The 27,251-nt window shown below is 39.5% G+C and overlaps 4 protein-coding genes and 4 non-coding genes across 10 annotated transcripts; 6 read left to right on the top strand and 2 right to left on the bottom strand.

Moving 5' to 3' along the window:
- Positions 1-40: 40 nt before the first annotated feature.
- Positions 41-10,900, bottom strand: ccdc39 (coiled-coil domain containing 39). Of its 2 annotated transcripts, XM_042428917.1 has the most exons (21): positions 10,793-10,900; positions 10,616-10,692; positions 8,908-9,027; positions 8,608-8,754; positions 8,349-8,507; positions 8,143-8,235; positions 7,564-7,692; positions 7,215-7,406; positions 6,931-7,034; positions 6,659-6,791; positions 5,150-5,344; positions 4,874-5,038; positions 4,650-4,787; positions 3,482-3,690; positions 3,216-3,339; positions 2,933-3,092; positions 2,646-2,752; positions 1,306-1,446; positions 942-1,121; positions 715-803; positions 41-506 (listed from the first exon to the last, which is right to left on the bottom strand). In XM_042428917.1, exons 2-21 carry the CDS (start codon positions 10,622-10,624, stop codon positions 329-331), a joined length of 2,772 nt encoding a protein of 923 aa, XP_042284851.1. In that variant the 5' UTR covers positions 10,625-10,692; positions 10,793-10,900; the 3' UTR covers positions 41-328. The 2 variants fall into 2 exon arrangements, with proteins under 2 accessions (XP_042284851.1, XP_042284850.1); XM_042428916.1 differs by having other exon boundaries at positions 10,616-10,900.
- Positions 10,901-13,078: 2,178 nt separating this feature from the next.
- Positions 13,079-16,057, bottom strand: dcun1d1 (DCN1, defective in cullin neddylation 1, domain containing 1 (S. cerevisiae)). 2 transcript variants are annotated; one of them, XM_042429839.1, is made up of 7 exons: positions 15,951-16,057; positions 15,068-15,281; positions 14,732-14,900; positions 14,110-14,240; positions 13,947-14,029; positions 13,739-13,835; positions 13,079-13,498 (listed from the first exon to the last, which is right to left on the bottom strand). In XM_042429839.1, the coding sequence occupies exons 1-7, from the start codon at positions 15,951-15,953 to the stop codon at positions 13,422-13,424; spliced, it is 774 nt and encodes a 257-aa protein (XP_042285773.1). In that variant the 5' UTR covers positions 15,954-16,057; the 3' UTR covers positions 13,079-13,421. The 2 variants fall into 2 exon arrangements, with proteins under 2 accessions (XP_042285773.1, XP_042285772.1); XM_042429838.1 differs by lacking the exon at positions 15,951-16,057 and having other exon boundaries at positions 15,068-15,287.
- A 363-nt stretch (positions 16,058-16,420) lies between these two features.
- Positions 16,421-17,609, top strand: setd9 (SET domain containing 9). Its single transcript, XM_042429836.1, has 2 exons — positions 16,421-16,559; positions 16,646-17,609. The coding sequence occupies exons 1-2, from the start codon at positions 16,516-16,518 to the stop codon at positions 17,166-17,168; spliced, it is 567 nt and encodes a 188-aa protein (XP_042285770.1). The 5' UTR covers positions 16,421-16,515; the 3' UTR covers positions 17,169-17,609.
- A 1,796-nt stretch (positions 17,610-19,405) lies between these two features.
- On the top strand, positions 19,406-25,078 carry eif4a2 (eukaryotic translation initiation factor 4A). Its single transcript, XM_042429713.1, has 11 exons — positions 19,406-19,513; positions 20,993-21,050; positions 21,164-21,296; positions 21,610-21,749; positions 22,171-22,339; positions 22,437-22,546; positions 22,889-23,032; positions 23,450-23,587; positions 23,689-23,778; positions 24,110-24,189; positions 24,277-25,078. Exons 1-11 carry the CDS (start codon positions 19,485-19,487, stop codon positions 24,419-24,421), a joined length of 1,236 nt encoding a protein of 411 aa, XP_042285647.1. The 5' UTR covers positions 19,406-19,484; the 3' UTR covers positions 24,422-25,078.
- LOC121909512 lies at positions 21,337-21,410 on the top strand. The gene has a single exon (XR_006099470.1). It is a non-coding gene; the product is annotated as a small nucleolar RNA SNORD2 (small nucleolar RNA).
- On the top strand, positions 21,983-22,058 carry LOC121909511. The gene has a single exon (XR_006099469.1). It is a non-coding gene; the product is annotated as a small nucleolar RNA SNORD2 (small nucleolar RNA).
- On the top strand, positions 22,620-22,797 carry LOC121909510. The gene has a single exon (XR_006099468.1). It is a non-coding gene; the product is annotated as a small nucleolar RNA SNORA81 (small nucleolar RNA).
- Positions 23,133-23,318, top strand: LOC121909509. The gene has a single exon (XR_006099467.1). It is a non-coding gene; the product is annotated as a small nucleolar RNA SNORA81 (small nucleolar RNA).
- Positions 25,079-27,251: the final 2,173 nt, after the last annotated feature.

Raw genomic sequence — 27,251 nt, 5'->3', positions numbered from 1 at the left:
GGAAGAAAAAAAAAAAAACAAGAACAGAAAAAAACAAGGATTGTGTTTTTTCTTTTATTGAAAGGGGGAAATATCTGCTCAGATTGTTACTGTCACAAACTACAGTCTATCTACACAGTGAGGGCACATCAAATCAAATCAGGCTACATTCGATTTACATAAATAAATATAACAGCAGGGTAAAGTGAACAAAGTCTACAAATAACACAAATCAAAACACACATTCCAGCACTTTATCCATCCTGTGATGAAACAGTGATTCAGTGCAACTACAACTAACTATAAGTAACTATAAAGCTCAGCAGCCATCAGTCAGCAGAGCAGCACATTAAGGGTTCTTTAACTTGCTGCTGGTGCTGCTGGTGCTGCTTGCAGAACTGGAGCGTTTGGAGGTGGAGGGAGGAGGGGAGGTTACAGGTAGATCCAGGCCCAGTTCCACAGTCTTCAGTACGGGGGAATGAGACGAAGAGGACCTGGGGCTGCTGCTGGCTGAAGATGTGGAACACCTACAGCACAGAGAACAATACCTTCATATAGTGGCAGAAATAAAACTAAAAACCTCTAATCTTCTCTGTGAAATGCATTGCTTGACAATCAAAGTGTGGAGTGTCCCAGTGAAGGCCTCAGATAACTGGTTATGTTGCATAAACAAAAGTTTTATTAATGTACTTTAGTATATAGTTTGTTACAAATGTGAGCTAGGAGCAGTCTGACCTGAGAGAGGCAGAGCTGCGGGTAGAGCTCGTCTTGGAGCTTCGTTGGCTGCTAGGAGTGGAGGACGGAGACGGAAGAGACAGATTGGCCTGAGAGAGACAGCACAATAATCCACTTTAACACTGGAAACTCTTCATATTTTCACTTCAGAAAATCCCCTGAATGACTCCACTGAAAGTAAATCACTGTCTCTCAAGGCTAAATGCTTCATGAATCTTGTTTTATACCTGCAGGAAGTATTTCTCCAGCACTGATCTGAGGTCTGGTTTGTCCTCCATGGCCTCATTCAGCATCTTGTCAACACTCTTGTTGAATTCTTTCAGTTGCCTCAGCTTGATGTCCTTCTCCTCAAAAGTCTCTGCTTTGGTTTGGTTTGCTGAGCGGATCTCTTTGGTCAGTTTGGAGCACTAGTAAATAGTAGAGTAATGCAAAAGTGAAATATGATAATGTCACCTGCTAATAAATGTTTGTATCGCTGGATACCTTTTGTGCCAAAACAGTGTAAAGAAATCAGGATGATATCCAAGCAATTTACTTGAGAAGAAAGTATCAAATGTGTGCAGGAAAAGTGGTGGGGGGTGAACATCAAACCTGTTTTGTGGCTCTGTCAATTTTCTCTTGCTGAGAAGCGATTTCTTTGTTCAGTTTGCTGATGAGTGTCTGTTTGTGTTCTATCTTATCTTTCTCCATCTGCTCCTCTTGCAGCAGACTCTCTAGTGTATTGTTCATGTCCTGGAAACGGAGAGCAGTTGTCAAAAACACACACACAACACAAAAGCAAAGGCATAGAGGCGTGCAAACACATACACACCAGTTCATGCCAGGTTAGTTTGACTGGATGACTCAGATAGACAGAGTAGTTGAGCAAGTTTTTTTTAATTTTTTTTTTTATACCAATTATTCTATGAGGGACTCAACTAAATATTACAATAAGTCATAATAGTGAGGGGGAATAAGAATGGAGGACAAGTGAACACAGGAATGAAGACAGAGTGCCTTATAAAAGGAAAAAAAATAGTTTGGAGTATACAATGCAGGAAATGCTGAAGATAATTTCCTAGTATTATTATAGTATCATGCTATATTAAGATAGCTCTCAAGAGACAAAAACATTCATGCTGCAACTGAGCTGGATTGTCATGAATTTTTTTTAAAAAAACCAGCATGAGCACACTTCTTCCTGCGTGTATAACATGACTATTTATATTTGTTGCTTCAACCCATATATAATGCTGAACAAGAGTCTTAGTCTTGGTTTGTTAGCATGCTAACATTTGCTAATTAGCACTAAACACAACTGAGGCTGATAGGAATGTCATTAGTTTTACAGGTATTTGATCATAAAACTAAATATTGAACCATTTAAAATTTAAAAAAGACCTGATGGTGGCAGAAGATGAAAAGTGAAGTTATTACGATTCATCCTGAGGGGGACATGAGTGTCTGTACCAGATTTCATGGCAATCCATTGAATAGTTGTTGAGATATTTTACTCTGAACCACAAATATTGACCTCATGGTGGCGCCAGAGGAGAAGTCAGGGGATCACCAGAGTTATGAGGATTCATCCTTTAGAAACCACAAATCTGTACAAACATTCTGTGTTGTTTCATCCGATAGTTGATTGACAGATCAACATTATTGTCATGCCACCAGCGCAGGTAAGAATCTATTATATGAGCTGAGTTATTTTGTTTTTATGTGAGCTCAATTATGATTTTTGACTGTCATTATATAAAGCAGGTTGACTATTACACTAATTGGCAACAGTAAAAGGAAAGAGAAACAAATTCTTGACAATTGGCCGACCTTTGGAGGAAGTATTCTAAACACACAAACAAGTTACGTCTCTGAATATTATAATGGGGTATGTAATTAAGGATGACATATGCAGTACTCTGCTCAGCACTATGGCTATAAATAGAAATAACCTGCAAGTCCTGTTGGAACTCTTGGACCAGTTTCTTCTTGTAATTGAGCATGTCTTCAGCGACCCCCAACTGCTCTTCCAGCTTCTGCTTTTCCTGGTACTCTGGACCTGAAACAAACAGAGCTCAAGAATGAGAAATCAGTTTCCATTTGAAATTTTGTGCTATCTTTCAAAATAGATAAATGAAAAATTAATGAATGAATAACTAATTGGAGAGATTTTTCATCTTCCTCAAAAGGACAGGAAGCCAGCTGGGTTGTTTCATTCAGTCCACCTCGTCATACGTACTGGATTCACTGACTCTGTTGAGGGATTTGCGAAATGCAGAGTTACTGTTGTTGAACAATTGAATAGTGTTCTCCAGAGCTCGATTTTCCAGCGCCATCTTGCTGATTCTGGCATCCAGACTGTCTCCCTTCTGCCTGAGCTCCTCTCTCTCTTGTGCAGCCTGGTGAAAAGCACACAGCGGTGATTCAAAATGCTAGTGCATAACAGACGAACAAATGTAACCTTGTTCTACTTTAACAGGCTCTGTTTGTGACACCTGATGGTGTGTTTGAGGTCCTCTCACCTTTGTGATGTAGTAAGCCTGCGATTTCTCCTCCTCCCCCTCAGGGGCTGCCAGTAAAAGGGTCACGACCTCGAAACGTTTTTTCATCATGTCAATCTTGGACAGTTTCTCGTTCAATTCAGCACTGACAGATAATCAAAGTTAAATGAAATTATCCTTTTTTTCAAAATTAAATGAAACAAAACTGAAAGAAAAGTTAGAACTGTTTGAACATTTCGTCAAGGCTCCAGGAAAGTGAGATTTGGGGTCACGGCTGAGGTTTTTACCTGAGTTTCTGCCTCTCCTGCTCGCTGATCTTCAGCTGCTGGCTGAGCATTTCTCTGTAGACTTTGATCTCATCCTCCCGCTCTTTTATGGCTTTCTGCAGGTCTTGTTTCCTCCTCTCCAAAGACAGCATGCTGTCCGCCTTGTTGTACAGCAGATCCCTCATACGCTTGACCTCTATCTTCAGGATGTTGTGCTCCACCATGTTGTCCTGACGAGGGACAGGTGAGGTCAGCAACATACAGTATGTGTTTGCAGGGGTTTGTTATATATGCAGTTGGTGAATTTTTTCAGATACATTACATTATATCTGCTGTTCATTTATTTATTTATTTTTTATGTGAAACCCTTCTAATGTCATCAGTTGATTGATAGTCAATAACTTCCGCCAGCTATTCCACCAACTTTTAGGTGTATTTTTTCTGCATCTATTTCCATGTGCTTAAAGACAAAGGAAGGTTTTCATCACAGCTCTTTTAGATGCATTAGAAGCAGATCTTTTAACTTTGTATGAAAGTGATGTGTGGAATGTATGTAGTTCATTGTAGTGGTAGAGAAAACCAAAAAATCACTAAACTACTGTGGTGTCTTTACTGTATGTACAGCTGATTCCTGTAAATTAAGTGCTGGCATGTTTGTGTTAACTTGTCAAAGGGGAAGAATTAGAGTTACAATTAAAGATTATTCAATTATCTACTGATTACTTTTTCATTTAGTCTATAAAATGTCAAAATGTTAATATCTCAAGTGCTGAAACGTCAAATTATTGATTTTTAAGTTTAAAATTAAGCAAAAATCCCAAACAAATGCTGGATGTCTGCTGTTTTACATCACTATAACCTGAAAATCTTTGAGATTTGGGCTGTTGGTCTGACAAAATCAGACATCTGAAAACGGCCACAGCTCTGGGAAACTGTGACAAAGATTTTGCTCTATTTTCTGGATGAATCGAATAATAAAAAATGTAGTGTCTGTAGTACAGTGATGTGAAAGATAAAATGTTCTAACAGTTAAGAAGCTGTAACCACTTAATGTTTTCTGTCAATAAACTCCCAAGATAGATATAATTTCCCAAGAAACACTTAATCTCCTCAACACAATTTGAACGCAGGAAGACCTTCAGATTTTCATTCTCAATTCATGATACTTGCCATGACATCAGTTAGTTACCTGTTTCTTGACCCTGAGACTCTTCAGGTCCTTTTCATTGGTGTTTTGAAGCGCAATTAGCTCCTTTACTTTGTCAGTCAGATCTCTCTTCTGAACTCCTGATTTCTCCATCTCTTTCCTCAAATAGCGAATATCATCCTGTCCGAGACAAAGATACATGTGAGATGGGATTATTTGTGAAAAATGCAGAAGAGTACACTGAGGTAACAAACATGCAGTCTGACCTCAGACTCCTTGAGCGTGTTAGTAAGCATTTTGGCCGTCTTCTTCTTCCCATCTAGGGCCTCAGTCAGCTCAGCGATCTTCGTTTCTATCACTAGTTTTTCATCTAAGTGAACATCACCTTGCAGCCGTGCCAGTTTTCTACCCAGGCACACGATCTGGGAGTCCTACACAAGGTGGATAAGTGAAAGGAAAAATCTGAATACATGAATGAGAAAGCTGTGTAGTGTAGCTGTAAATGGGCACATTTTTGCGTGCATGTTTTTTGGTAAGCGTGCCTGTCCACTCATGGTCATCTGCTGTCTAATTAACTCCTTCTCCAGTTTCCTGAGTTGACTGTCCAGACCGGTGATGGTGGATTTGCTCCTTGACACATGGGCAATAGAATCCTTCTCTTTTGTCTTGACGGCCTGTAAATGCTCTTTGCGACGAAACAGCTCCTCCCTGCAGTCATGCAGCTGGACGTCCAGCTCCTATTGAAAGGCACAAAACAGGGTTACACAGTATATAGTTTACAGTATCACAGCCCAAGGCTATGTCATTTTCTTATTAGTGCATTTTGAGCTCAAACTGCAAATGAATAACAGCCTCTAGAATCACTGACAATGTCTATCAAGGTTACAGGTTTGGTTTCCAGAGTGCGGGACACACAATGGATTGAAAGGGTTCAACAGAAAATCTTCTATTTCTTGTATTTATATCAATATTAAATCAATCTTGCAAATATTACCTTACCACATGATAGAGCAACAAAAAAATGTAATGACATTTGCTATATAGCAATGGTTAAAATTGTATTTAGTTTCACCGGTAGATATTTTTCACATTTTCACATTTATGCTTATCTTTGATTGAAGTTCACTTCTAGAGGTTTTTTGTTCGCTACTTTTAGAGAATATTAACTGTAAATAGCAATATGTTTGTTTGTTTTTCCCTGAGTAGTTGGTGTAGCTCTTCGTCTCAGGCCACATGCAGAACCAATAACCTCCACCTGTAGCCTGTGAGGTGAAACCCAGGGCAAAACCCCCCCAAACAAACAAGAAAAAACACTTGCAGCTGCACATTAAAGGTGCAGTGTGTAGAATTTAGGTGCATCTAGAACAGACTTGGCTGAAATGGAATATAATATCCATAAGTATGTTTTAATTAGTGTCTAATCACCTGAAAATAAGAATCGTATCACTGCTAGATGCCACTAAATCCAACACACTGCACCTTTAAGATTATTGCTGTGAATGCATGGTAATAACTGAATGGTACCTTAAATGTATTTTTAAACTTTTATCAAGTGATGTAATCTAGATTACAGCTACTGGACATGATGATGTTCAAAACCATTTTAGTGAGTAAATCACTCTTAAACTGTAAAAGTGAGGTGGACCCGCCCTCCATCCCTGGTGGAAAATACACCCTTCACACTTTGGGGTAAAAAAAAGGACACTTTTACTCTATTTCATCTCTATTATTGTACAACTCTAATGTTAAAACTGCATTTGAAGTTTGTATCTCTTCCTCATGCATGACGTTACCATATCAGGTTGCAAAATAAGATTAAACTAAGATGCTGTAGAGAGACACTATTCACTTAAATTTGATTTTGCAGGTGTCCTGATGTCTTAAAATTCATGACAAAACAAACCAAGCTATAAGCAAAAATGATAATGAAAGATTTTATTGAGACGCAAAAGGTTCCTGAGATGAACAACTGAAAATAAAGGTTAAGTTAAGACATGTACTGTAAGTTCTCTTCCTGTCATTGCACATTAATAGTTTGTGTGGCTGCTCACCTTGATGTCCTGCTCCTCTTCCTTGAGGAACTGGTCCATCTGGGCGGCTCGCTCCTCTTCATTAAGGGAAGTCTGTGTCACAACTTTCAACTTCTCCTCCAGCGCAGCATTGTAGGTCCCGGCCTGCTTGAGTCTTCAACGCACACACACACACACACACACACACACACACACACACACGCAAACTCATTGATAAATAGTCAGTTAGCTTGTATATTAAAGCACTACAGCAGTTACTTATTGATGAAGACATATTGTAAGATTTCACCGACTTGTCATTGTTATCCTGGATGTCTTTCTTCATCCTGGACATGTGGGACGTCACAGAGTCCACATCAGAGGTTGCTCTGTCCAGTGAGCATTTGCAACTATCCAGCTGTGGACACATGAGACTCAAGTCAATCACTCTTACAAGATAAAGCTGGATTATAGATGAGGTTTCTGATTGATTAACATCCTTTGAACACACATTCAGCTACATCCATGACTGAAAATATTTGTTAACATGATTCTCTAGTGACTAGTTTTTCGCGTTGAGCTGCTCAGAGATGCTGACCTCATCCTTCAGCCTGCTGCAGTTATTCTCCTGCTCCTTCAGATCTTGCTGCAGTTTTGCAGCCTGTCGGTTGGTTACAGTTATCTTCCTCTCAGTTTCCTTGTTGTTGTTCCTCTGAGTGTCAAGCAAGTGCTTCCTCTCTGTAATGGTGGCATTCCTTTCCCTGATATTCTGGTTGGCTTGGGCAAGTTGCTAGAATGACGAAGGAACGAGAGAGGAATACAAACCTTTGGTGTTACTCAAACTGTACCGTTCTGTGTGTTTTCACATATTGGTGTCTTTTATTGTTTAGGAGTTCTTTGGTTTGAGTCAGCATGTCTGCCGTAATAGGCAGCACTGTAATGTTTACCAGCGCACACTGCTGCATCTCAGTGTCTCGTTGCTTCATATGCTTGATGGTGTTTTCCCACTGGTGGATGAGCTGCTGTGTTTCCAGGTGGGCCTGCTGCAAATTCTCTGTAGTCTTGTCCAAAGCAATCTGACAGGAAAGCAGAAGAAAAAAGTTGTTCTCTGTGACACCCCGTGGTTAACAGATTTCAAAATACCTCCCACAGGAGTGATATCAAGAACATGGTGTAATGCCTAATTTATATTTAAGCAATTAAATGTCATCTGACATGCTGTGAGACATAAACATTGCAAAGCCAAATGTTTTGATGTCAAAACAACATAAATTATTCTGAAACAATAATCTGCCTGGTGCCAGTTGCATGGTGATTAATGTTTATATCAATGCAATAGACCTCAAATTGGTTCCCTTTTCGGCTTGACAAGTGAGTATTTTTGTATGGTTTTTCTATTTAGGGGACATAAAGACAACCTTCTTGTCTTCCTTCATCCACTCATGTGAAAATTTCCTCTTTAAAATATCTGCGCTCAGCAAGAATCAGCCATATACACAGCGAGAACATGTGTTTTCTTACAGTACCTGTGCAGATAAAGTCTCAGTCAATTCCTTGTCGAGTGCTTTGCGCTTTTCACTGGCCTCCAGAGTCTTCTTCTCTATCGCCAGAGTGAGTGACTGTACCAAGATAGATTATAAAGCTCAGTATGAGTCACAGTGAGCAAGTAACAGCAGCTCAGTTTGTATGTAATGGCTGCTGCAGATCTATGTACAGATGTTTTTCTCATTACCTTGATCCTCTGCTCATCTTGCTGGGCGTACTTGATGATGGCCATCGTGTCCTCATCTTTGCGTTGTGACTCCTCTAAAAAAGCATTCATGGTCTGCTGGTCCCAGTTCATCTGGTTCCTAAATTCCTCTAGCTTCTGTTTGGCCTTGAAGATATGGTTCTGAGGATATGAACAAAAGTTAAGTTGCACATTTTGGCACCAACAGTTACTGTATAGTTGATTCTATAGTTAAGGTATACATGCTGTGGATGTTATAGACCTCTAGCATGTTTCCCCTCTCTGCTAAAGATCTGAGCTTGTTGTCAATCTTAGCAGTCTCCTGTGCCAGGCGACCTGACTCTCTCTCTGCGAGGGCTGTGAAGTGCATTTCCATCTCTTCTTCTCTTTCCTTGGCCTTGCACAGAGCCTATGTGCAGAAAAATCAAAATGAGAAATGAACAGCACAGCCTGACACTGTAATCTGGTGTTTACTATCCACTATTCAAGTAAACTCTGCGAGCTTATTAACATATCATTTTCAGACACATACAGTACATAAAGATAAAGTTTTGTTCTGTACCTTAGTATTTTCCAGCTCCTGTTTGGCATTTTTGAGGAATTCAGTGAAGATCTGCATTTGATCTTTGTTTTTCTCCAATTTGATATCCAGTTGCACCATCTCTTTTTCTTTCTTATGAATCTGTAGTTGAAATCACAAGCGTACAATATGTGATCATCTGCAGCATGTTTGTTCTTGTGAGACGTCTCAAAATGTTGTCACTACATGCAGTTACAAACATTTTGTGATCAGATATGGATTTATCATTTATCCAGAACACTTTGTCAGTTGTCCACTGTGTATTCACGTAAAACTTTTAACTTTTAAACCCAGGTATTTGGCCATGCGGTCCATGTTGCAAGATTTTCATATTGATTTTACTTTCAAATAGGCAAAACTGAACATGCATTAGTTCATTACAAAATAACTGAGACACATGACTGCTAGAAATATAGAGAGAATCACTCAGTAATTAGAAATAAACAAACTATACAACGGTATAGTTAAGTTCAAGCCCCTGAGTCATGTGATCTAATTTCTTAATGCTGAATTATGTTCAATATATTTCTAAGAAACAAACTACATTTCATATACCATATCAATCAGTGATGGAAAGTAACTAAGTACATTTACTCAAGTTATGTACTTAAGTACAATTTTGAGGTACTTGTATTTTACTTGAGTATTTCCATTTGATGCTACTTTATATTTCCACTCCACTACATTTCAGAGGGAAATATTGTACTTCCTACTCCACTACATTTATTTGACAGCTTTAGTTTTCAGATGAAGATTTGACACAATGGACAATATAACAAGCTTTTAAAATACAACACATTGTTAAAGATGAAACCAGTGGTTTACAACCTTTTTGGCTTTTGACGTCTTACAAAAAGCAGTGTGTAGTTGGGGTCACATTTCAGATGTCTATGAGTTGTTAACAGCTCCACCAAATAATGATTTTTCCCTCTAAACTTCTCACATGGTTTCATTTCAATAAATGTTCAAATGATCCAATATTTCACCAAAAATCAAAGATTAGTGAGAAAGTCCAAAAACTGAAAACAGATTTGTGTATCAGAACTTTGTTTTCTCTTCTTTTCTCTCCCATTAATCATCTCACGACCCCTCAGATTTATCTGGTGACCCTTTGGAGGGGCCCAACCCCTAGGTTGGGAACCACTGGACTAAACTAGCTGACTGTATATAAAGTAGTTGAAACTAGCTCCACCTCCAGCAGCTACAACAGTATCATGCTGCTTACACACTGATGCTTCAGCAGTAATAATCTAATGATGTCATACATAGTAATATATCAGTCAGAGGGACCAAATCACTACTGTTACTGCAATACTTTAACTACATCAAGCTGATAATACTTATGTACTTTATATTAAGTAGGATTTTTCATGCAGGACATTTACTTGCAATGGAGTATTTTTTACATCGCTGTATTGGTACTTTTACTTAAGTAAAGGATCTGAATACTTCGTCCATCTCTGATATCGATGCAGTAATATTCTTAGATATGAGTCCTTAGGTCACATGACCTTAAAGCTACTGATTTTTATCCTTTAAAAAGTAGCTTTTACATACTATTTAAATTTATTATGCCATATGACTGAACTGACAGGCCATTTTCATAAAATGTACTCCCTGACAATTACCAGAATTAACCATTTTATCATTGGTGTAATGAACAAATACTGGTTAACTTCCCCACACTCACCTCTTCCATCAGAGCCTTGTTTTCAGCGTTCAGCTCGGGGATGGCAAAGCGCTCATCCCAGATGATCTCAGATAAATCTGCAGACATTTTACACCACCGCTTAACTCAATAAAACAACAGAAGAATAGATCTGAAGTGATATTTTGTTCCGCTACAATATTATCAGCTCCCGCTCACGGTTTCTCCCTCCAGTTTGTGGTGTCTGTTGTCAGTCGCCCTTAGCAACCACACGTTGTCACCAGTGGGAGGCAGCGCGAGGCCGTCACAGGAAGTGCCGTGAACGTCTCAAATCAGCTTTAAAATGTACAAAAATAAAACAGCATTCAAATAATATTCAGTGAAATATTATAAAATAAATACAGGCATATAAACAGAGGCGGGCTCAGGCTGTCTGAGACAAAATATAAAGGGCCCCTGATACATTCAATGGCCCCCATCAGCAGAGAACAATGATACATGGCTGGTAAAAAGGCTACATTCCCAATCAAGATTAACATTTTATAGGGTGACTCAGAATATAAGGAAACAACATCTCTGTGTTAAAAAGGATTTACTTTGCAAACATCTCTGTAGTAAAATACAGGGAATGGGTAACATTTTAATGTTTATTTCTCAAACACATCTGTAGTAAAATCATCAAACTATTAACATTTTTAGAATTAGCTGTTTTGAGCATCTTGTCAGGGAAGCAAGCTTGGTGAAATCAAAGGAGAAATCTTTTGGCCATGAGTTTGTAAATGTTAATGACCTTGTGGTAAATTGGGATGTCGCTCTCAATGGACAAAGGCAGAAGATCTGAGAGTGTCTGTTTCTAAGCTCCGTCTTGACCAGCTTCAGTTTGGAGAATGATCAGTCGACTGATGCAGTATTCTCTGGCAATGTAACATATATTTGGAGGAGTTTTGTCTGTTAGCAGGGCTACTCAAAAGGTTCCCTTCCAGATTTCATGACAGGATACATTTTTAAACTTTTTAACATGCCTAGGCACAAGTTTTATCTCTGCTAGGCATCCCATCTAATTGCTAATGGCTAATGCAAACACACCTTTATCTCTCTCATCTTCTCCCTTGGTATTGTCTTCAGTTTTCTGTCTCTTCTTGGCATTCTGTCATTATAGGGTAACCCAATGCTAATCTCCCCCTCTATAAGTGCAAGGTAATAAAAGCTTAAGGGTTGTAACTGCATTTTCAGAAAAGAATACTCTGAATTCCTTTTAGGGTTTTACTACATCACAAGGTTGATTTCCAGTTTGTACCAAATATTTAGTATAGAGATGGCTAAGTATGTATCTAGCTAGCGACTATCCATCTAGCATATTGTTTAGGAAGTTATAGAGCGTTGGACAGGCCTAAACATAAAACCAACTTTAAAAATACAGTATACATACATTAGTAATGCATCCTTAATAATATTTAATTCATACACTTGTTTTAATTTTTTAAAAAAGCCTTGCTATGTGACCTATGTCACAAATTAGTGGTAGCATGAAGGTACAGCTTAGACTGCACTGACCCAGAGACAACAGAACAATCTAAAGAGGTGTGACTGAGCAAACTAGTGAGTAAATACTGTGCCAAATCTACTGAATGGGATAACGTCAGCTTCAACAACTACGTTTTAAAGGTATTTTATTTTCCTACTCGTCAGCCAACATAAAACACACATTTTTTCTACAATAATGGCCATGTACTCCATCACGAGGGAATCTTATAGGGCACTGGAAGGGCACTTCACCATGTTTGTTTGTTTTTTAATTCACTAGAAGGGCACCGCTACAGAACCTCCATCTCACCCCATTACAACAGCAACTCATAGGGCACTGCATTAAGTCTTGTGGGGGTACTTTACTGGGCGCCATCATGTTTTCTTCTTAGAGGCACTCTGTACAGTTCATCTTCCTGTTTTACCAATAATGAAGATCAAGATCATTATTTCCCTGTCAATATTACAGAATTTTTGTGTATTATATCATGAGGTACTTCTTTGGTTTTGTTTGTAATACAGCAGTGTCTACAAACTTATCCAAGTTGAAAAGAAAATATTAAAAGGATGAATTACCTCCAACTAGAGGAACAAAGACCTCTTCTATTTTAGCTCACATTTGACCTAATTTAACTCAAAACGTCCCTCTGATTTATGAAAGAACTCATACAAACCCTAAATCATAACAACCCATTCATTAACCAGGGGCTACTGAGAATAACTATTTACACAGAAACGCACTGAGGTCCGGCAGCTTTAAAGATACCAAATTGAAACATTTATTTTACTTTATACATTTGTGTTTAAAGAAACAGCATTATGCTTAAAAAATTACAATCAATGTTTTATACTGACTTGTCACACAAATGTATCATAAAACAAATCAAAATCAGGAATGCACACAAGAGTATTAAAATTCAATTCAATATTTAAAGAACAACATCCCCTGGTAAACCCTCGTGTTTAGATTACAATTCAAAAGTGTGTCTATCTACCTGCTTTTGAGCAGAGCCAACCACATCAATGAACCAGGTGGGCCAAGATGGTGACTCCTCTCTAGTTGGCTTGAGCGCACACAAAAAAGCCCAATACTTTAGATAAAAGTTCCAAACCACCACAAGTTGACCAACAAAGTGATATGCCTTTTTTTTATATATGTACATACACATACACACATATATAAAGTCTCTGCTGTGTAAAATATTTCAGTCCTGAGGGTTGAAAAGGCAACATAGTTCTCAGCTCAGTGCGGTCCACTCTCTGCATTCACGGCGCTCTCGTTTTCATAGAAACCTCACATGGATGTTCCTTCACAGAGGAGCCCTTAAACCGCCGTGCTTTTGGTCCCGATGTGTGGCCGTGCAAACTCCACAAAGTCATCAATAAGGACAGGCCATGCTCCTGTTGAACAAACAGAAAGTGTTAAATAATTTGACTTTGCACAACATGTATGAAGACATGATGGCTGTTAAATGTGATATTTTAATATTGTTAAACCATACTAGGCCTGTGTGAAGCAGGGTAGTAGAGCATCTACCTCATCTATAAAATTTTGAGGGAACAATTACGGGTCATAGATGCATCTCGTCATGCGTCCACACAGTGGGTATATTTTCAATTCAGAGTAAACTCTATACAAACCTTCCTCATCATAATTTGACATGTCATCTGTGATCATTGTGCTGAAATCTAGTAAGAGGTTCCAAGTGTCCTTAGGAATCGATCTTTTGTGGTGCTCCTGTAATACAAAGCATAGGGAAAAGCTCAAGCAACTTAAAGGAGAAATGATAATACTTGCATCTTGAAAATACTCTTGTCCAAATGTACACACAGTGTGTTATTAACTTACAACTAAAAATGTGTTCCACAGGTCCAGGAACTTGAATCTTCCAGCCAGTACTAAATTCCAATATGCAATTGCCATTTCTAAATCTATAACATAAAAAAAAAAGGTAAAAAATGTATTCAACAACATTTTTGAGTTAATATGATGAGCCACAAAAGATTCTTACCCAAACCTTTCTGGCCAGGATTCTTTGCAAAATTAAATGTAAACTGGTAAAAGTCCTTAAATCTCCCTTGGTCCTTTAACTCTTGCTCCATCTTTGGCAGCTGAGCTTTTAGCTTCTCTATACTGTCACATCTGGGAAAACATAAAGCACACTTTTACAGTCGGGTAGACCAAGAGACCATTTTTTCAAGTGCATTACACTGAATCTGGATGTTTTTTACATAATAAAAATAATTATAACACAATACATATGTATATATAAATGATTTACCAGACATAAAATTAACTAATTGGCTTATTTGTGATGTCAACCAGACAAGACCTGGAACCTTTAAACTGGTATTTAGTTTTGGCAGCAAATGGTATGAATTTACATACAATATTTCTACATTCAAATGAATACAATGGAGTTAATACTCTAGATATGAACCTGAATATGATCATCAAGTAAATGAATATAATATGAAACAAGTATTTTATTTTAGACATATATGCACCATGATCTAAGTCCCATTCACATAGAGCAATTTCAGGATTTCCCTTCTGGATGACATCACAGTTTGTTCTCTCTTGTTTTGTACCACTGAAAAAAAACTCAAAAAAAAAAAAAAAGACATCCTCACCCCTGCTCTGCCATGCCGTCCATGAACTCCTGTTTTGAGAACTCGCACTGTGTCGCTGCCCTGAACTTCCAGGCTATGAGGAGAACACTTATACTGGCTGGGTCCAAACCCAGGTCGTCACAGAACTGCTGGATCCCGTCGATGCCGATCTTGTTGTCATCGTGAGGATCTAAGTATAAGAGTGTGAGTGAAGAGTGGTTTTATTGATTATTTATTTGCAGCAAATGGAAAAATGTGTTCAGTGAATAGCACTCATTTCATGCAGTGTTGCACTATGTGCTATATTCATCTACTATCCATAACATCTGTAATTGCAGTGGTGCTGGCTTTCCATACCTCTGTATCTGTTGTACAGCTGCTCAAGCTTCTTCTTGTCTAAGGCCCCCTTTAGATTTGAAACATAGAGCTCTGGATTTTGGAAAAACTTGTCCGTGGCAACATCTAGTTTCCAGTCATTCTGTGCCAGACAGGTCAGTGCAGTCTTCTCGTTGGATTGAGTGAAAATCATGAACTGACGAACTTTATCCTTCTGTGAGGACTTCAGCTTGTTCTGCATAGATAATAAGAATACACTGTTAGACCAATATCAGGAACAGCAATGGCAACAAACTAAACACATTTCACTGATGCAATAACTGCATCTGTCAATTGTAAACCCTGAACATTTCAACAACAACCTGTATACCACTATAGGATTCTTCCCATCCAAAATTTCACACAATAACCACGAAGGGTAGGCTAACTGTTAGCTGCATCAACACTGAACCAGGGAGAAACACATCTGAATATCAGCCATACGAGAACTAGCAATAACATGCTATCCTGACAGCTCTGACCGACTTCCAATGTGTTGACTGTCATTTGGCTAATATAGTTATATTTATGATAACACCAAACAAACAATCTAGTCTCAAATCCTGTCGACAATACTTAATAGCTACCGTTGCTGTAGAGTGTCATTTTCTTGGTCAGTTGGTCTTAAAAGCTAGCTAGTAAGCTTAGCTGGCTAACTAGACGGGCTGGCTAACGTACTGTTGCCGTGAGCTAGTTAGCTCATGCTAACGCGGAGAGCTACGTTTGTTTGTATTTTATAAAGGCGATTTAAGGCTATTAGCACAGGAACTTGACTATATTACTCACCCCCAACATAACAATGTATGTATGTAAGCACCGTATACATTTGCATCGCCGCACCAGAACAAAAAGAGACATTTCTTACCATGTTTGTCTTCGCCCGACTCCCCTTCCTCCCATCCAGCTGGCTAACTGCGTGTAAAGTTTTCACGAGTCACGCAAAAAGTCTTTCCGGCTGAGCTATCGTTCTTCAGAGTAAAAGTACACATTTACTCGTTCTTTGGGTATGTAATGTTATATAAATATGTTAAAATATTAAATATTTATTATTGGCGTAACATAAACACTTATGGTAAAGCATGTCTCATTAAATTTTGAGAGTTCGGCCACACATTTGGAAATATTAATAAGTGTCTTGCTTATTTTGAAGCGACTTGTCGGAAGTGACTGGAGGATTGATGAAGATAAGCTAATTCCTTCATGTCAGAGCTATCAAACATCGCTCTGAATGTTTAGAGCAGCTCTAAAAAGATTTCGGAACATATGGAAGTCGTACCGACACAGATTTGTGCCTTGGGTCGTATTGAACATTTCTAAAAATGAGAAAACTCTTCGGCAAGTGACGGACCGCTGCGAGGACAAGCTCCTTTCAGATGAAGAGGTTTCAGAGAGCCTGCTGAAGCTCTTCAGAGTCCTGCGAAGGGCTGATCATGGGCAGCAGCTCCGAACAGTCCAGACTCACTTCCTCAGGCAGGTAACAAGTGATGAAGAGCAGTGTGGAGGAAACCCAGCGTGTGCACATGATGCCATGTTACAATCTCTGGGATTTTGTATTGACAGGAAGCCTAGCACGTTGCACTTTGCAGGAACAGGAGTGTTTGTCACCAGGGGATTTGTACCAAAAGGAACTACAGTTGCCATGTATCCTGGCACAGTGTACCAGGCCTATGAGCCCATACTTCTCCAGTCAATCAGAAACCCCTTTGTCTTCAGATGTATTGATGGCGTCCTGATTGATGGAAATGACAAAGGCATCTCCAAAATGGTGTACAAGTCATGCAGTGGCAGGGACCGAATAGGCCCCTTCATGATGAGTGACACCAGCTGGCTGACTGTCAGTCCCCAAAACCCACTTGCCATGGGTCAGTATGTGAACAACTGCTCCAACGAGTGGCCTGCCAACGTGTGTTACCAGGAGTATGACGTGCCTGACAAGTTTCCCATTGAGCTCCGCCAGTATCTTCCTAATATCAACTACAGCCAGGACACACAGAGACCTCTACGTTGTGTTGTCCTGGTGTCACTCAGAGACATTACAGCCGGGGAGGAACTATTTTCCAACTACTTCACCATTGTGCGTTAGAGTCAAAATACACTCCAGTGTTCTGCTGTGATGTCAGAGCGGAAGAAAAAACACATTTTCTAAATTCAAACTATATTTTGAGAATCATCATCTGACTTTGTAAAAAAGTTACACCTCTCTTTGTATAGTGAGAATTGGAATGAAGGCCCAAACTGGCTAGTATGGTTTAACAAACAATAAATTATATGCACAAGAAACAACTGGTCTTATTTCACATAACATTTAGGGGTATACATTGTAGGAATAGTGTATAAAGATGGATGCAAGATGGGCAACTGTCAGATCTGCATGTCCAAGACCAAAGGACAGTGGTGAGAGTGGTATTTAGATCCCGTACTTAAGTGAAAGCTTCAATACTGCAATGTAAAAACACTCGATTACACGTTAAAATCCTGCAGTCAAAATGTTACCAAATGTCACCAACAAAATGTACTAAAGTATCAAAATTAAAAATATTCATTATTCAGAACAGCCATTTCAATAGTGTTCTGTTGTACTGATAATATGAAAACAGTGTGCCAGCTGTCCAAGGTGGAGCTCATTTTGACGGCTTATACGACAGGTGCTCTTTAGTGAGGCAGGTCAAAGTACAAACCACAAAATCCAGGAAGTCTTGCTTGATATGTGTCCTTAAATGATGCAGACAACCATGGAAAAAAACTAAGGCACTCCATCTTCAGGTCAGACAAATGTGTTTGTCAGACCCTGATGAAGACTTAGAGTCTGGCTTAGAGTTGGTCTATTTGGATGACTATGTACTCAAAGAATAAATTCACAATATTATTTCACCTGAAGACGGAGTGCCTTAGTTTTTTTCGTGGTTGTCTGCCCCACTTAAGGACAAATATCAAGCAAGACTTCCTGGATTTTGTTTCTTGTACCTTAAAGGAAGTATAAGTGCTTTACTTGAAAACAGCAACAGTATTGAACAAATGCTTACATTAAAGTTCAGTTCAAACAGTGTACAAACTTTGATATTTTCTAACGTATGCACACAATTAGCAAAAGAATCAAAGTGAAGATGGAATGTATAGAGGCATGTACAATAAAGGGGACAATCTATAGACACCCGTAGTTAAAAAGGCTCTAAAGAAAGGGGAGCAGGTCATAGTATCATGAATGAATCAGAAGCCAACGCTCTCCAATAGGTGGTATTTGACCAACAGGCAACATAGATCTGAGAGGCACTGAAGGTTGGATCTTAGAAAACAAGGCAATCTAAAAAAGGCCATAGTGGACTAACTTACTGTATGTACTTCACATGACAAGGAAACACAAGGAAGGTCTATGGATACCGGGACACAGATACAAGACAACATGTTGGTAATTAGTGTAATCAGGATCATTCCACTCTGTAGTGGAAATGTAGCAGTACTGCTCACTGCTCCCTAATATACCACAAAGTTGGATAAGTTCAGTCATCAATGCAAGGTAAAAGAAAAAGGGAAAAATCAAACGTAAATGCCCTGCTGGCTGAAATCTCTCTTCTAAACTCCCTGCTAATTAAAACTGTTAAACAATGATGTGGCTGAACATCTTCTCCTTCAGTCTGTCAATTTTTTTCTTACTGAACTACAGTTCACTTTATTTCTTCAAAGTTCCCCTCCACTCAAAAACATATTTTTCTTGTTCTTTCAGTTGGATGTTTGAACTTCACTGTGCAGAATGATGTATGTGCAGAATTTGACACTTGCAGGCTGTTTTCACATTCATCTGCTGAAAGTGGAAAGTTTATGCTCATTGAAAATCTAATTTTAAGGGACGGGCCTATGAGCATGATTTGTGACATCACAAGTAGTTTGGAGCCAATTTTTTAATGAGGGAGGAGATGTCATTTTAAGGATTTTAACAAGATAATTCAACTTTTTTGTGGAAAAAACGTATCAGACACAAACTGTCAATCAAAGAACAGTATTTTATATACATCTTAAACTATGTCTGCAGGGGATATTTAACTATACGTGCATCGGCACTTGCATTCTCCAAAATGTTGCACAATCTTGTCAGGATGAATTTTGACCCGTCCGAGCCACTGTAGCAGCCCAAGTACACTCTATTACTGCAATATCCTTCCGCTGAGAAATATAGTGTTGAACAATTGTCATATTTTTTTATCGATTGCCGAAATATATCTGTACTTACACAAGATAGTAGATAAATGTACTGTGATCCAAATAGTACGCCAGTCAACGTAGACTATATTGTCAACGAAATCGAGAATTGAAGTTCATCGGCGAAAGTAGTCCGGCTGCATAAAGGCAGTTGGCGTCGCCATCAGCGGTCTTTCCAGTCGCATGCTGAAGTTGGGTACAGATCATGTCTAGCGATTCTGCTGATTACAACAGGTAAAAACACACATTTTGAACATTTGTTTGCAACAGTACGCGATGTTAGGTCTACTAAAAGCGTTTTACGCCGGTGTTTACTCTGATGCCGTATTAGTTATTATCTAGCTACCAAGGCCTCAACCGTTGCCAAGGTAGTTAGCTTTTTGACGTTAGCTGCTCCGCTAAACCGCAGTTCCAAATAGCCGTTACAAGCCACTCTGACAGGATGTGTTTAATCTTTCATAAAATCAAATGTTAACATTTTAAGCATGGTATTTATTCTGTCACAACCGTTTTGTTGCCCGTGACCAGTGTTTGTCTGAGTGTAAGCAGCTTTCGGGCCAGGCCGAACTGCGGCCTGGTCCTCAGGCAGCACAGGCCCGACTGTCCGACATGTTGGCTAACCGCGAGAGAGGCACAGCTCCATATTGAGAAACACCGAAAAGTGTGCAGACGTGACTTTTTTTTAATGGCTTTTGATACACAAGTTAACATGAAAAATATGAGTGAGCTGGTGTGAAACCGTTTGAGGTTACATAATCGGGAGTTTTTGAGTGGCAGTTAGTTGATACCTGCGTGTGGAGTTTGACACGAGTCCCGGACTATGAAACAAGATATTCTGGGCGTAACCCGGACCATCTGTAGACCCGATCACTAACGTTACACATCTCACGTAGCTTGTCCAGTTTGAATTACTTCAAGTACGCTTAAAATGGGCGAGCTTTTCTTAAGGCGCGACTTTACATGCTGACAAGTGTTAATAGCAGCCCTCTCGTGACACGACACGTGGTAGGAATGACCTTTCCATCTTTTAAAAAATGTATTGACAAATAATATGACTTACAACAAATACTGTACATACCTACATAAATGCACACATATATATCTGGGGTCACACGTAATATGGCCAAAACCACCCCTGGCCGTCAGTCTAGACAGGATATATCATGACCAAAAGAACCAATTTAATACCCCAAATACATCATCATATACATCTACACAAATGTCCTACACATGTAGTTAAAGTATTAGAATATGTACATCTTTCTTTATATCCCTATTAGCACCAGCATGGGCTATTCTTCCAGGGGTCCATCCATACATACGCACTATAAACACAAACAAAACAGCTCATCTCATTGAATCAAAAATTTGAGTACATAATACAGAAGAGAAACTAAGTAGGCATTTTTAATGGACATAATCCTTGTCTGATGACATTCTTGAATTATATACTTCTGTTCTGCACTTTCATTTAATCCAAGACGGATATGAAAATACATTACTCATTATCTCCATATAGGCGATATCTACTTTCAGGTTTACATTTTATTTCTCACACCCTTTCCTCCCCTCCCCTCGTTTACATTTGGTACAATTTGCGTGTCCTTACAGTTGCACGTGCTTAGTAATCTATCATAGCAGTTTTTTATGATGGTAATACAATGACTAAATTAACTTCAAGTTAAATTTGACTGGTGTCTCTTCTCTCAACAGCTCAAGAGATAGAGACCATGGGGGGCCCGACGGAATGGAGCCTGATGGTGTCATCGAGGTAAACCATGATGCGACGACATTTCTCTCTTTACAGCTGACAAAACTCATTCAGAATGAAAGTTGTGCACTTGCTTTCACTCTAACTTTTTATTTATTTATTTTTTAATCCAGAGCAACTGGAATGAGATTACGGACAACTTTGATGATATGAACCTGAAGGAGACTCTTCTCAGGGGAATATATGCATATGGTTTTGAAAAGCCATCTGCCATTCAACAGAGGGCAATTATTCCTTGCATCAAAGGTACAGAAAGTACATTTAACAATTAAATGTATTTATGATTGAGTGAAATGATGCTTAACCATCTTTCGGGACTTACCCAATAATGGTGATATCTTTTTTTCTCACTGATCACTCAACACTGTTAACTTCATTCATCAATAATAACTCAGTAGTTATATCAGAAATGCTCCTTACAGCAGTGAGGTAATCTCACTCATACTGTTAGACTTCTTGTACAGGCCAATTTTAAACCTGAGTTCTAATTTCTTGCATTCTGCATTTGAAATCTCTTCTTACAGCAAACAACAAATAATCTTTTGTCTTTTGCCATTAGGCTACGATGTCATTGCCCAAGCCCAGTCAGGCACTGGCAAGACGGCCACGTTTGCCATCTCTATCTTGCAGCAGCTGGACATAGAGCAGAAGGAGACTCAGGCTCTGGTGTTGGCTCCCACCAGAGAGCTGGCTCAGCAGGTATGCTGTTCCTGAGGTCACGATTACCTCAGTCTCAGACCTAGGCAGCATATTGAGGACACTGATTCGATTTAAGGTACCCTTTCTTAAATTTGTCAAAATTCTGAATGTAAAACAAAACATCCTCTTAAGATTGGTGTAGTCTCTGTCCATGGCTGCATTGGTCTAAAAGGTGATCTGGCTTCATTGAATTCATTGTGTTTGGAAATATTAATGTGTTGCTGTGGAAAACTGGGTGATATGATGGCATACCATCTTTCGGGACTGACTCTTGAAATGGAGAGTTCTTATTTTTTATACTGATCACTTTGAACAGTTATTCTACACTCTTGTGTTTGGATGTCCTGCCATGCCATCTGCACCACACCGCACTGAAGTAGTGTTTTTGTTTTGTTGTTTGGTTCCTGTCTCCACTCATTAGATCCAGAAGGTAATTCTGGCTCTGGGTGACTACATGGGGGCAGCCTGCCATGCCTGCATCGGAGGGACCAATCTCCGTAGCGAAATACAGAAGCTCCAGGCTGAGGCCCCTCACATAGTGGTGGGCACACCAGGACGTGTTTACGACATGCTTAACAGGAGACATCTGTGTAAGTATCGCAGGTCCTGTTCAGCAGGAAAGCTCTTATTTGTGAAATGAATTCCCACAGTTTGAGAATGTTTATCTAACGCCACATTTCTGCGCAGCCCCAAAATGGATCAAGATGTTTGTTCTGGATGAAGCTGATGAGATGTTGAGTCGAGGTTTCAAAGATCAGATCTATGAGATCTTCCAGAAACTGAGCACAAACATTCAAGTGAGTATCTTTTTGGATGCAGGCAAAGCTTCTGAGAATTTTACATTGACAGTAGATAAAGTTTACTATAATGTTCTTCTGCATTAACAGAAGTCTGCTATAATTGTGTGATTCAGATTGATCTGTTTCATGCAATAATGCTAGCAGAGTATTGCGCGGAAGGAGATTGTGCGCTGTGCTGAAAATGAGATGTGGTCGAACCTCTTTCTTAATGTTCGTTGGCCTCTGTCTCAAGGCTTAGTGCTACAATTTTCTACATTTAAATTTACTTTTGATGCTTATTTTTTTTTTCTTTAAAGTTGGTGAAGTCTCTTAAGGTAACATGCAATGTGTCATCTTCAGGTGGTCCTGCTCTCTGCCACCATGCCAGCAGATGTGTTGGAGGTGACCAAGAAGTTCATGCGTGACCCCATCCGCATCTTGGTGAAGAAAGAAGAGCTTACCCTCGAGGGTATTAAGCAATTCTACATAAATGTTGAGCGAGAGGTAGGTTTACTTATATGTAACAGACATCAGTGCTCTGGTCAGAGATGCTTTAGCAAGCTTAGTTTTTAGTGTAATATCCTACTGCTATGAACATAGACGTCCCTTCTCTCCAAAGCACCCTGCTAAAACTGCAGGAGCCAAGCCTCACAGGTTTAGCTCATGTGGCCGTGTAAGCATGGGTACACCAGGGAAGGAGATAAAAGACACAGTGTCGGAAATGAGGCTTGGGGGGGGACCTCTTTCTTAATGTCCAGTGTCCTTCGTCTCAAGATCCTGTGTCACATGTCAGCTGCTGCTTTTCTAATGTGGAGTTTAATAGATGCTGATAATAACTGGCATTGTTGCAGGCTTGTATTACTACTTTGTTCGGTTGACGATGTGTTACTTGACATAACTTGTTTTTTTTCATTTATCCAGGAGTGGAAGCTGGACACCCTGTGTGATCTCTATGAAACTCTGACAATCACCCAGGCTGTCATCTTCCTCAACACCAGGAGAAAAGTCGACTGGTTGACTGAGAAGATGCACGCTAGAGACTTCACCGTCTCTGCTCTGGTAGGATCTGTTCTCACTGCTTGACTCTACAGCTGTGATGCTTCATCAATACGCTATTTTGCTTTTCAAGTAACTAAAACTAAAGTATTTTCTATTCACAGCATGGTGACATGGACCAGAAGGAGCGTGATGTGATTATGAGGGAGTTTAGGTCTGGATCAAGCAGAGTGTTGATCACTACTGATCTTCTGGTTAGTATGAGATAATGTGGTGTCTGTGTGGGGAGTAGGGAAATATTTAAACAATGTCAACTGATTCAATATACAACAGCAACATGTTTTGGTTTTTTGACCTTGTATCAAGTGAAATGAAAACCCAAAATGTATGTAATCCTGCAACAGTCTTGAAATGACCAAGCAGTCTAAACTTTTGGGATATTAGGGCTCGTTCTCCACAATGGTTTCCTCTAAAGTAGGAATCTGTTACTTATTAACGAGCGACATTATTGTTCCAGCCATCTGTTTCTTAGACATAAATATAATTGAATTGTCTTTAATTTTTTTTATTTTTTTCCCCCGTTAGGCTCGTGGGATTGATGTTCAGCAGGTTTCCCTGGTCATTAATTATGACCTTCCTACAAACCGAGAGAACTACATTCACAGGTAAGTTGAATCATGAATCGCAGAGAAATACACACACATCAGTCTCCCGCATGAGTCTTAACTTTGCTCATCTTTTGCTCTCGCCAGGATTGGCCGTGGTGGCCGTTTTGGCAGAAAAGGAGTTGCTATCAACTTCGTCACTGAAGAGGACAAGAGGATTCTTCGGGACATCGAGACGTTTTACAATACAACAGTGGAGGAGATGCCTATGAATGTGGCTGACCTGATTTGAGCCCTGAGATATTTTTTTTTTATTTTAAATGCAGTGATAGCGATCGTCCACTTGCATTGTGCTTATATTATTCGAGGGGGGAAAAAAAAAACTTCTCAATGCTAAACCTTGGATCAGAATTTTGGTATGTGTTAAAAGCGAGGTGACTTCTATGGTCGTCCCTCTCTCGGACAGTTGTAGATTCTGACCTTGACAGCCGGCTGGTTGGAGCTACAAAGCCATGGGGTCTGTAAACATTAAGGTCCTTATCAGGTATTTCTTTCCATCTTCAATTAAGATGCGTATATTCGATGTTCTCCACCATTTAGTAACTTACTTGTGGACTAAAAGGTATAAATGCTGTATAAAGTCTGCAAATTATGTTATGCTAACATATGTGCGATGTATTGTGGGCCTGCTTAATAGAGGCACTTGTCATGTTATACTGTAGATTCACTTGCTTTTTGTTATCTTTTGTGAATGTGTTTATTTAAATGTACCATATTTTTTATCCCACTTGCTCTATCAGAATTCCTCACTGGTTGGCCATGTTTTGCTGACATGTGGTTTTACCCTACCAGATTATATTGCTATTTCCCCCCCTTGACCTCTTTTCAGATTTCCTCCTCCCCAGAATTGTATGAATGTCTTAATAAACGGAAATTGCTGTTAAGTAAACTTGCCTTTTGTCTGTTATGTAGAGCTAGCATTCACATTTTGGTAATACTTAATAGTAGATGGAGTTAAAAAGTGTTCGTAGTCTCTGGCTTGAGTGACCCTGAGAACATCCCAAGTCTCTTTTTTTTTGATCTTTCCTCAAACCTCGCTTGAATCTGAAGTCGTCCTGGTCCGCCATCTTGAAGGCCATCCCAAAGCTCTGAGGAGCCATGAGCGAGGATGCACGAGAGCAGCCTGCGCATAAGTCTTTTACCGGCCGACACGCCCCCTTATTGTCTATCAGTTATTGATTGGAGGCTGCAACTGATCGGACTGGTCATCATTGAGTGGAGACAGATTAGAGATTCAACTCGAGTATTTGTTTTCTGATTCACCATCTAATTAAAAATCTGTTAAATGTAGGTCTGATCAAAAGAACCATAAATAACTTTACTTTTATACATAACAGTTAATGGAAATAACAGCTCATGAAAAGGAAAATCTAATAAAAGAAAGGAAGAGTATCTGTCAGCAAGAAACACTTTAAACACATTCATATTTTACATAATTTCCATTTAGTCACGTGAGGCTGTAAATTCCTGAGCGTCAGGTTTGTTATGAATCATTACAATTTTCCCCCGAAACATTTAGCCCAATAAATCACTTCCAGTGTTCAAAAGACACCCTTCTCGTATTCTGGGTTATTAAACAATGAATTCACAATCGGAATATCAATAAATACAGACGTAAAAATGAATACAAAGACGCATTCTGCCAGTAGAAATGGATCTTGTGCCTCTGAGCAGGACAAAGTTTTATTTTTTATTCATGTGTCGGTGTTTGTTGCTGCAGAGAGAAAACAGCTGCTCTGGCAGTGCTAACTGTGAACCTTTATTAGTATTAGCACAGTGTACATGTGTATAGATACAACCTCCATCAAAACTCTCTACAGCTGTTAAAGCCGATTGACAGCTGATCCAGCTGTTATCCGCTGCCGCCATCATCAGAAACGTATGTCGCTTCACGTGACGCTTTATAGGAAAGGACGTCTCATTTCTCTAAAATTACATTTCCTCGTTTCCTCTCTCCTCGCATGGTTTCCTTGCGTCTGTCCATGCATCCTTGGTACAGACTCCTGCGAGGACGCACCGGACCACTGAACGCTCCGGCCGGTGAGTGACGTACTGCGAGTTAGGCGGTGCTTGGTTTTTGCTCTGCCGTTTTCAACATGGCGGCCGCATTACAAACTTTTTCATTTTGCAGCTAAACAGTACACTAAAGTTTGTTTCCGAAAACATTTGAGGCGATACAGTAACAGAATTTTGATTCATATTTGATCAGCACTGCGTAGTTTGACAGTTTGATCTAAGTTTTGCAAGCCGGCTGCATTGCACTGGACGGACCTCATTTGCATAAAGTTGAGGTCCAATCGTGATTATGCAAATTCAGGTACTGCTGTTGGTCCGTCAAATCGCTGTGCCGTATCCATCATGCACCGCATCGTGCTCTCCATAGAAAATTAATGTGATCTGTCGACTTGACATCCATCAACCGATTTGATGTGTCTGCACCTTTAATGCTTGAAGCAGCGGGGAGACATTAACTGGTTGAGCTGTACAAGTTTTGTGGCATAGTACCACCTACTGGCAAGCAAATGGTATAACCTGACTACAGAAGTCAGGATATTGGGCCAGACTTAAAATATCTGGAGATATTGTGAAGAGGAGACACCTATAGAAAAAAAAGTATGCTCCTGTGAAGTGTTTTACTATTTTATCTTACTTATTATCAATTTGGCAGAATAAAATCGTCTTGTGTTAAAGTGTGAGAGAACATGTCGAGTGGCACTAAATGGAAGTTGTATGATACGACGACATAGACCGGAAATTACACACTGTGTAATACAATCAACATTTTTGGTAGTTTAAACTTTGTACCATCGCTGGCCTGTTATGGTAGCAGCTGTAGAGGGAAGTGTGTGGTCTAGTGTGCAATACTGAACATGTCCCAAGTGTGCATGCAAATCCAACCTAAAACTTCACATTCACAACTCACAAACACTGCTTAAAGGCATACTACGCAGGATTTGTCAGTTGGTGTTTGTAAACACTCAGTATACAAAGTCGACCCCTCCTCCCCTGCCCAACAAGAGAGAGAGAGAGAGTGGTCGAGCGAGCTAGAGAGTGAATGAAAA

Source organism: Thunnus maccoyii, chromosome 12 (genome assembly GCF_910596095.1).
Source record: "Thunnus maccoyii chromosome 12, fThuMac1.1, whole genome shotgun sequence".
NCBI lineage: Eukaryota > Metazoa > Chordata > Actinopteri > Scombriformes > Scombridae > Thunnus > Thunnus maccoyii.
This window is presented reverse-complemented; position numbering and strand designations above follow the sequence as displayed.

What these genes read in the sequence shown, in the direction of transcription:
- ccdc39 (XM_042428916.1), bottom strand. Translation starts at nt 10,702, where the DNA reads ATGTCTGCAGATTTATCTGAGATCATCTGGGATGAGCGCTTTGCCATC. An exon ending in ACAAGGCTCTGATGGAAGAG is followed by an intron (nt 9,028 to 10,615) that starts GTGAGTGTGGGG and finishes TTTCAACTACAG; the next exon opens with ATTCATAAGAAAGAAAAAGA. An exon ending in AGGAGCTGGAAAATACTAAG is followed by an intron (nt 8,755 to 8,907) that starts GTACAGAACAAA and finishes TTCTGCACATAG; the next exon opens with GCTCTGTGCAAGGCCAAGGA.
- dcun1d1 (XM_042429838.1), bottom strand. Translation starts at nt 15,287, where the DNA reads ATGCAGAACAAGCTGAAGTCCTCACAGAAGGATAAAGTTCGTCAGTTC. An exon ending in GACGGCATGGCAGAGCAGGG is followed by an intron (nt 14,241 to 14,731) that starts GTGAGGATGTCT and finishes ATGTTTTCCCAG; the next exon opens with ATGTGACAGTATAGAGAAGC. An exon ending in TGTGGAACACATTTTTAGTT is followed by an intron (nt 13,836 to 13,946) that starts GTAAGTTAATAA and finishes TTTGTATTACAG; the next exon opens with GAGCACCACAAAAGATCGAT.
- setd9 (XM_042429836.1), top strand. Translation starts at nt 16,516, where the DNA reads ATGGGCAGCAGCTCCGAACAGTCCAGACTCACTTCCTCAGGCAG. An exon ending in AGACTCACTTCCTCAGGCAG is followed by an intron (nt 16,560 to 16,645) that starts GTAACAAGTGAT and finishes TTGTATTGACAG; the next exon opens with GAAGCCTAGCACGTTGCACT.
- eif4a2 (XM_042429713.1), top strand. Translation starts at nt 19,485, where the DNA reads ATGTCTAGCGATTCTGCTGATTACAACAG. An exon ending in GATTCTGCTGATTACAACAG is followed by an intron (nt 19,514 to 20,992) that starts GTAAAAACACAC and finishes TTCTCTCAACAG; the next exon opens with CTCAAGAGATAGAGACCATG. An exon ending in AGCCTGATGGTGTCATCGAG is followed by an intron (nt 21,051 to 21,163) that starts GTAAACCATGAT and finishes TTTTTAATCCAG; the next exon opens with AGCAACTGGAATGAGATTAC.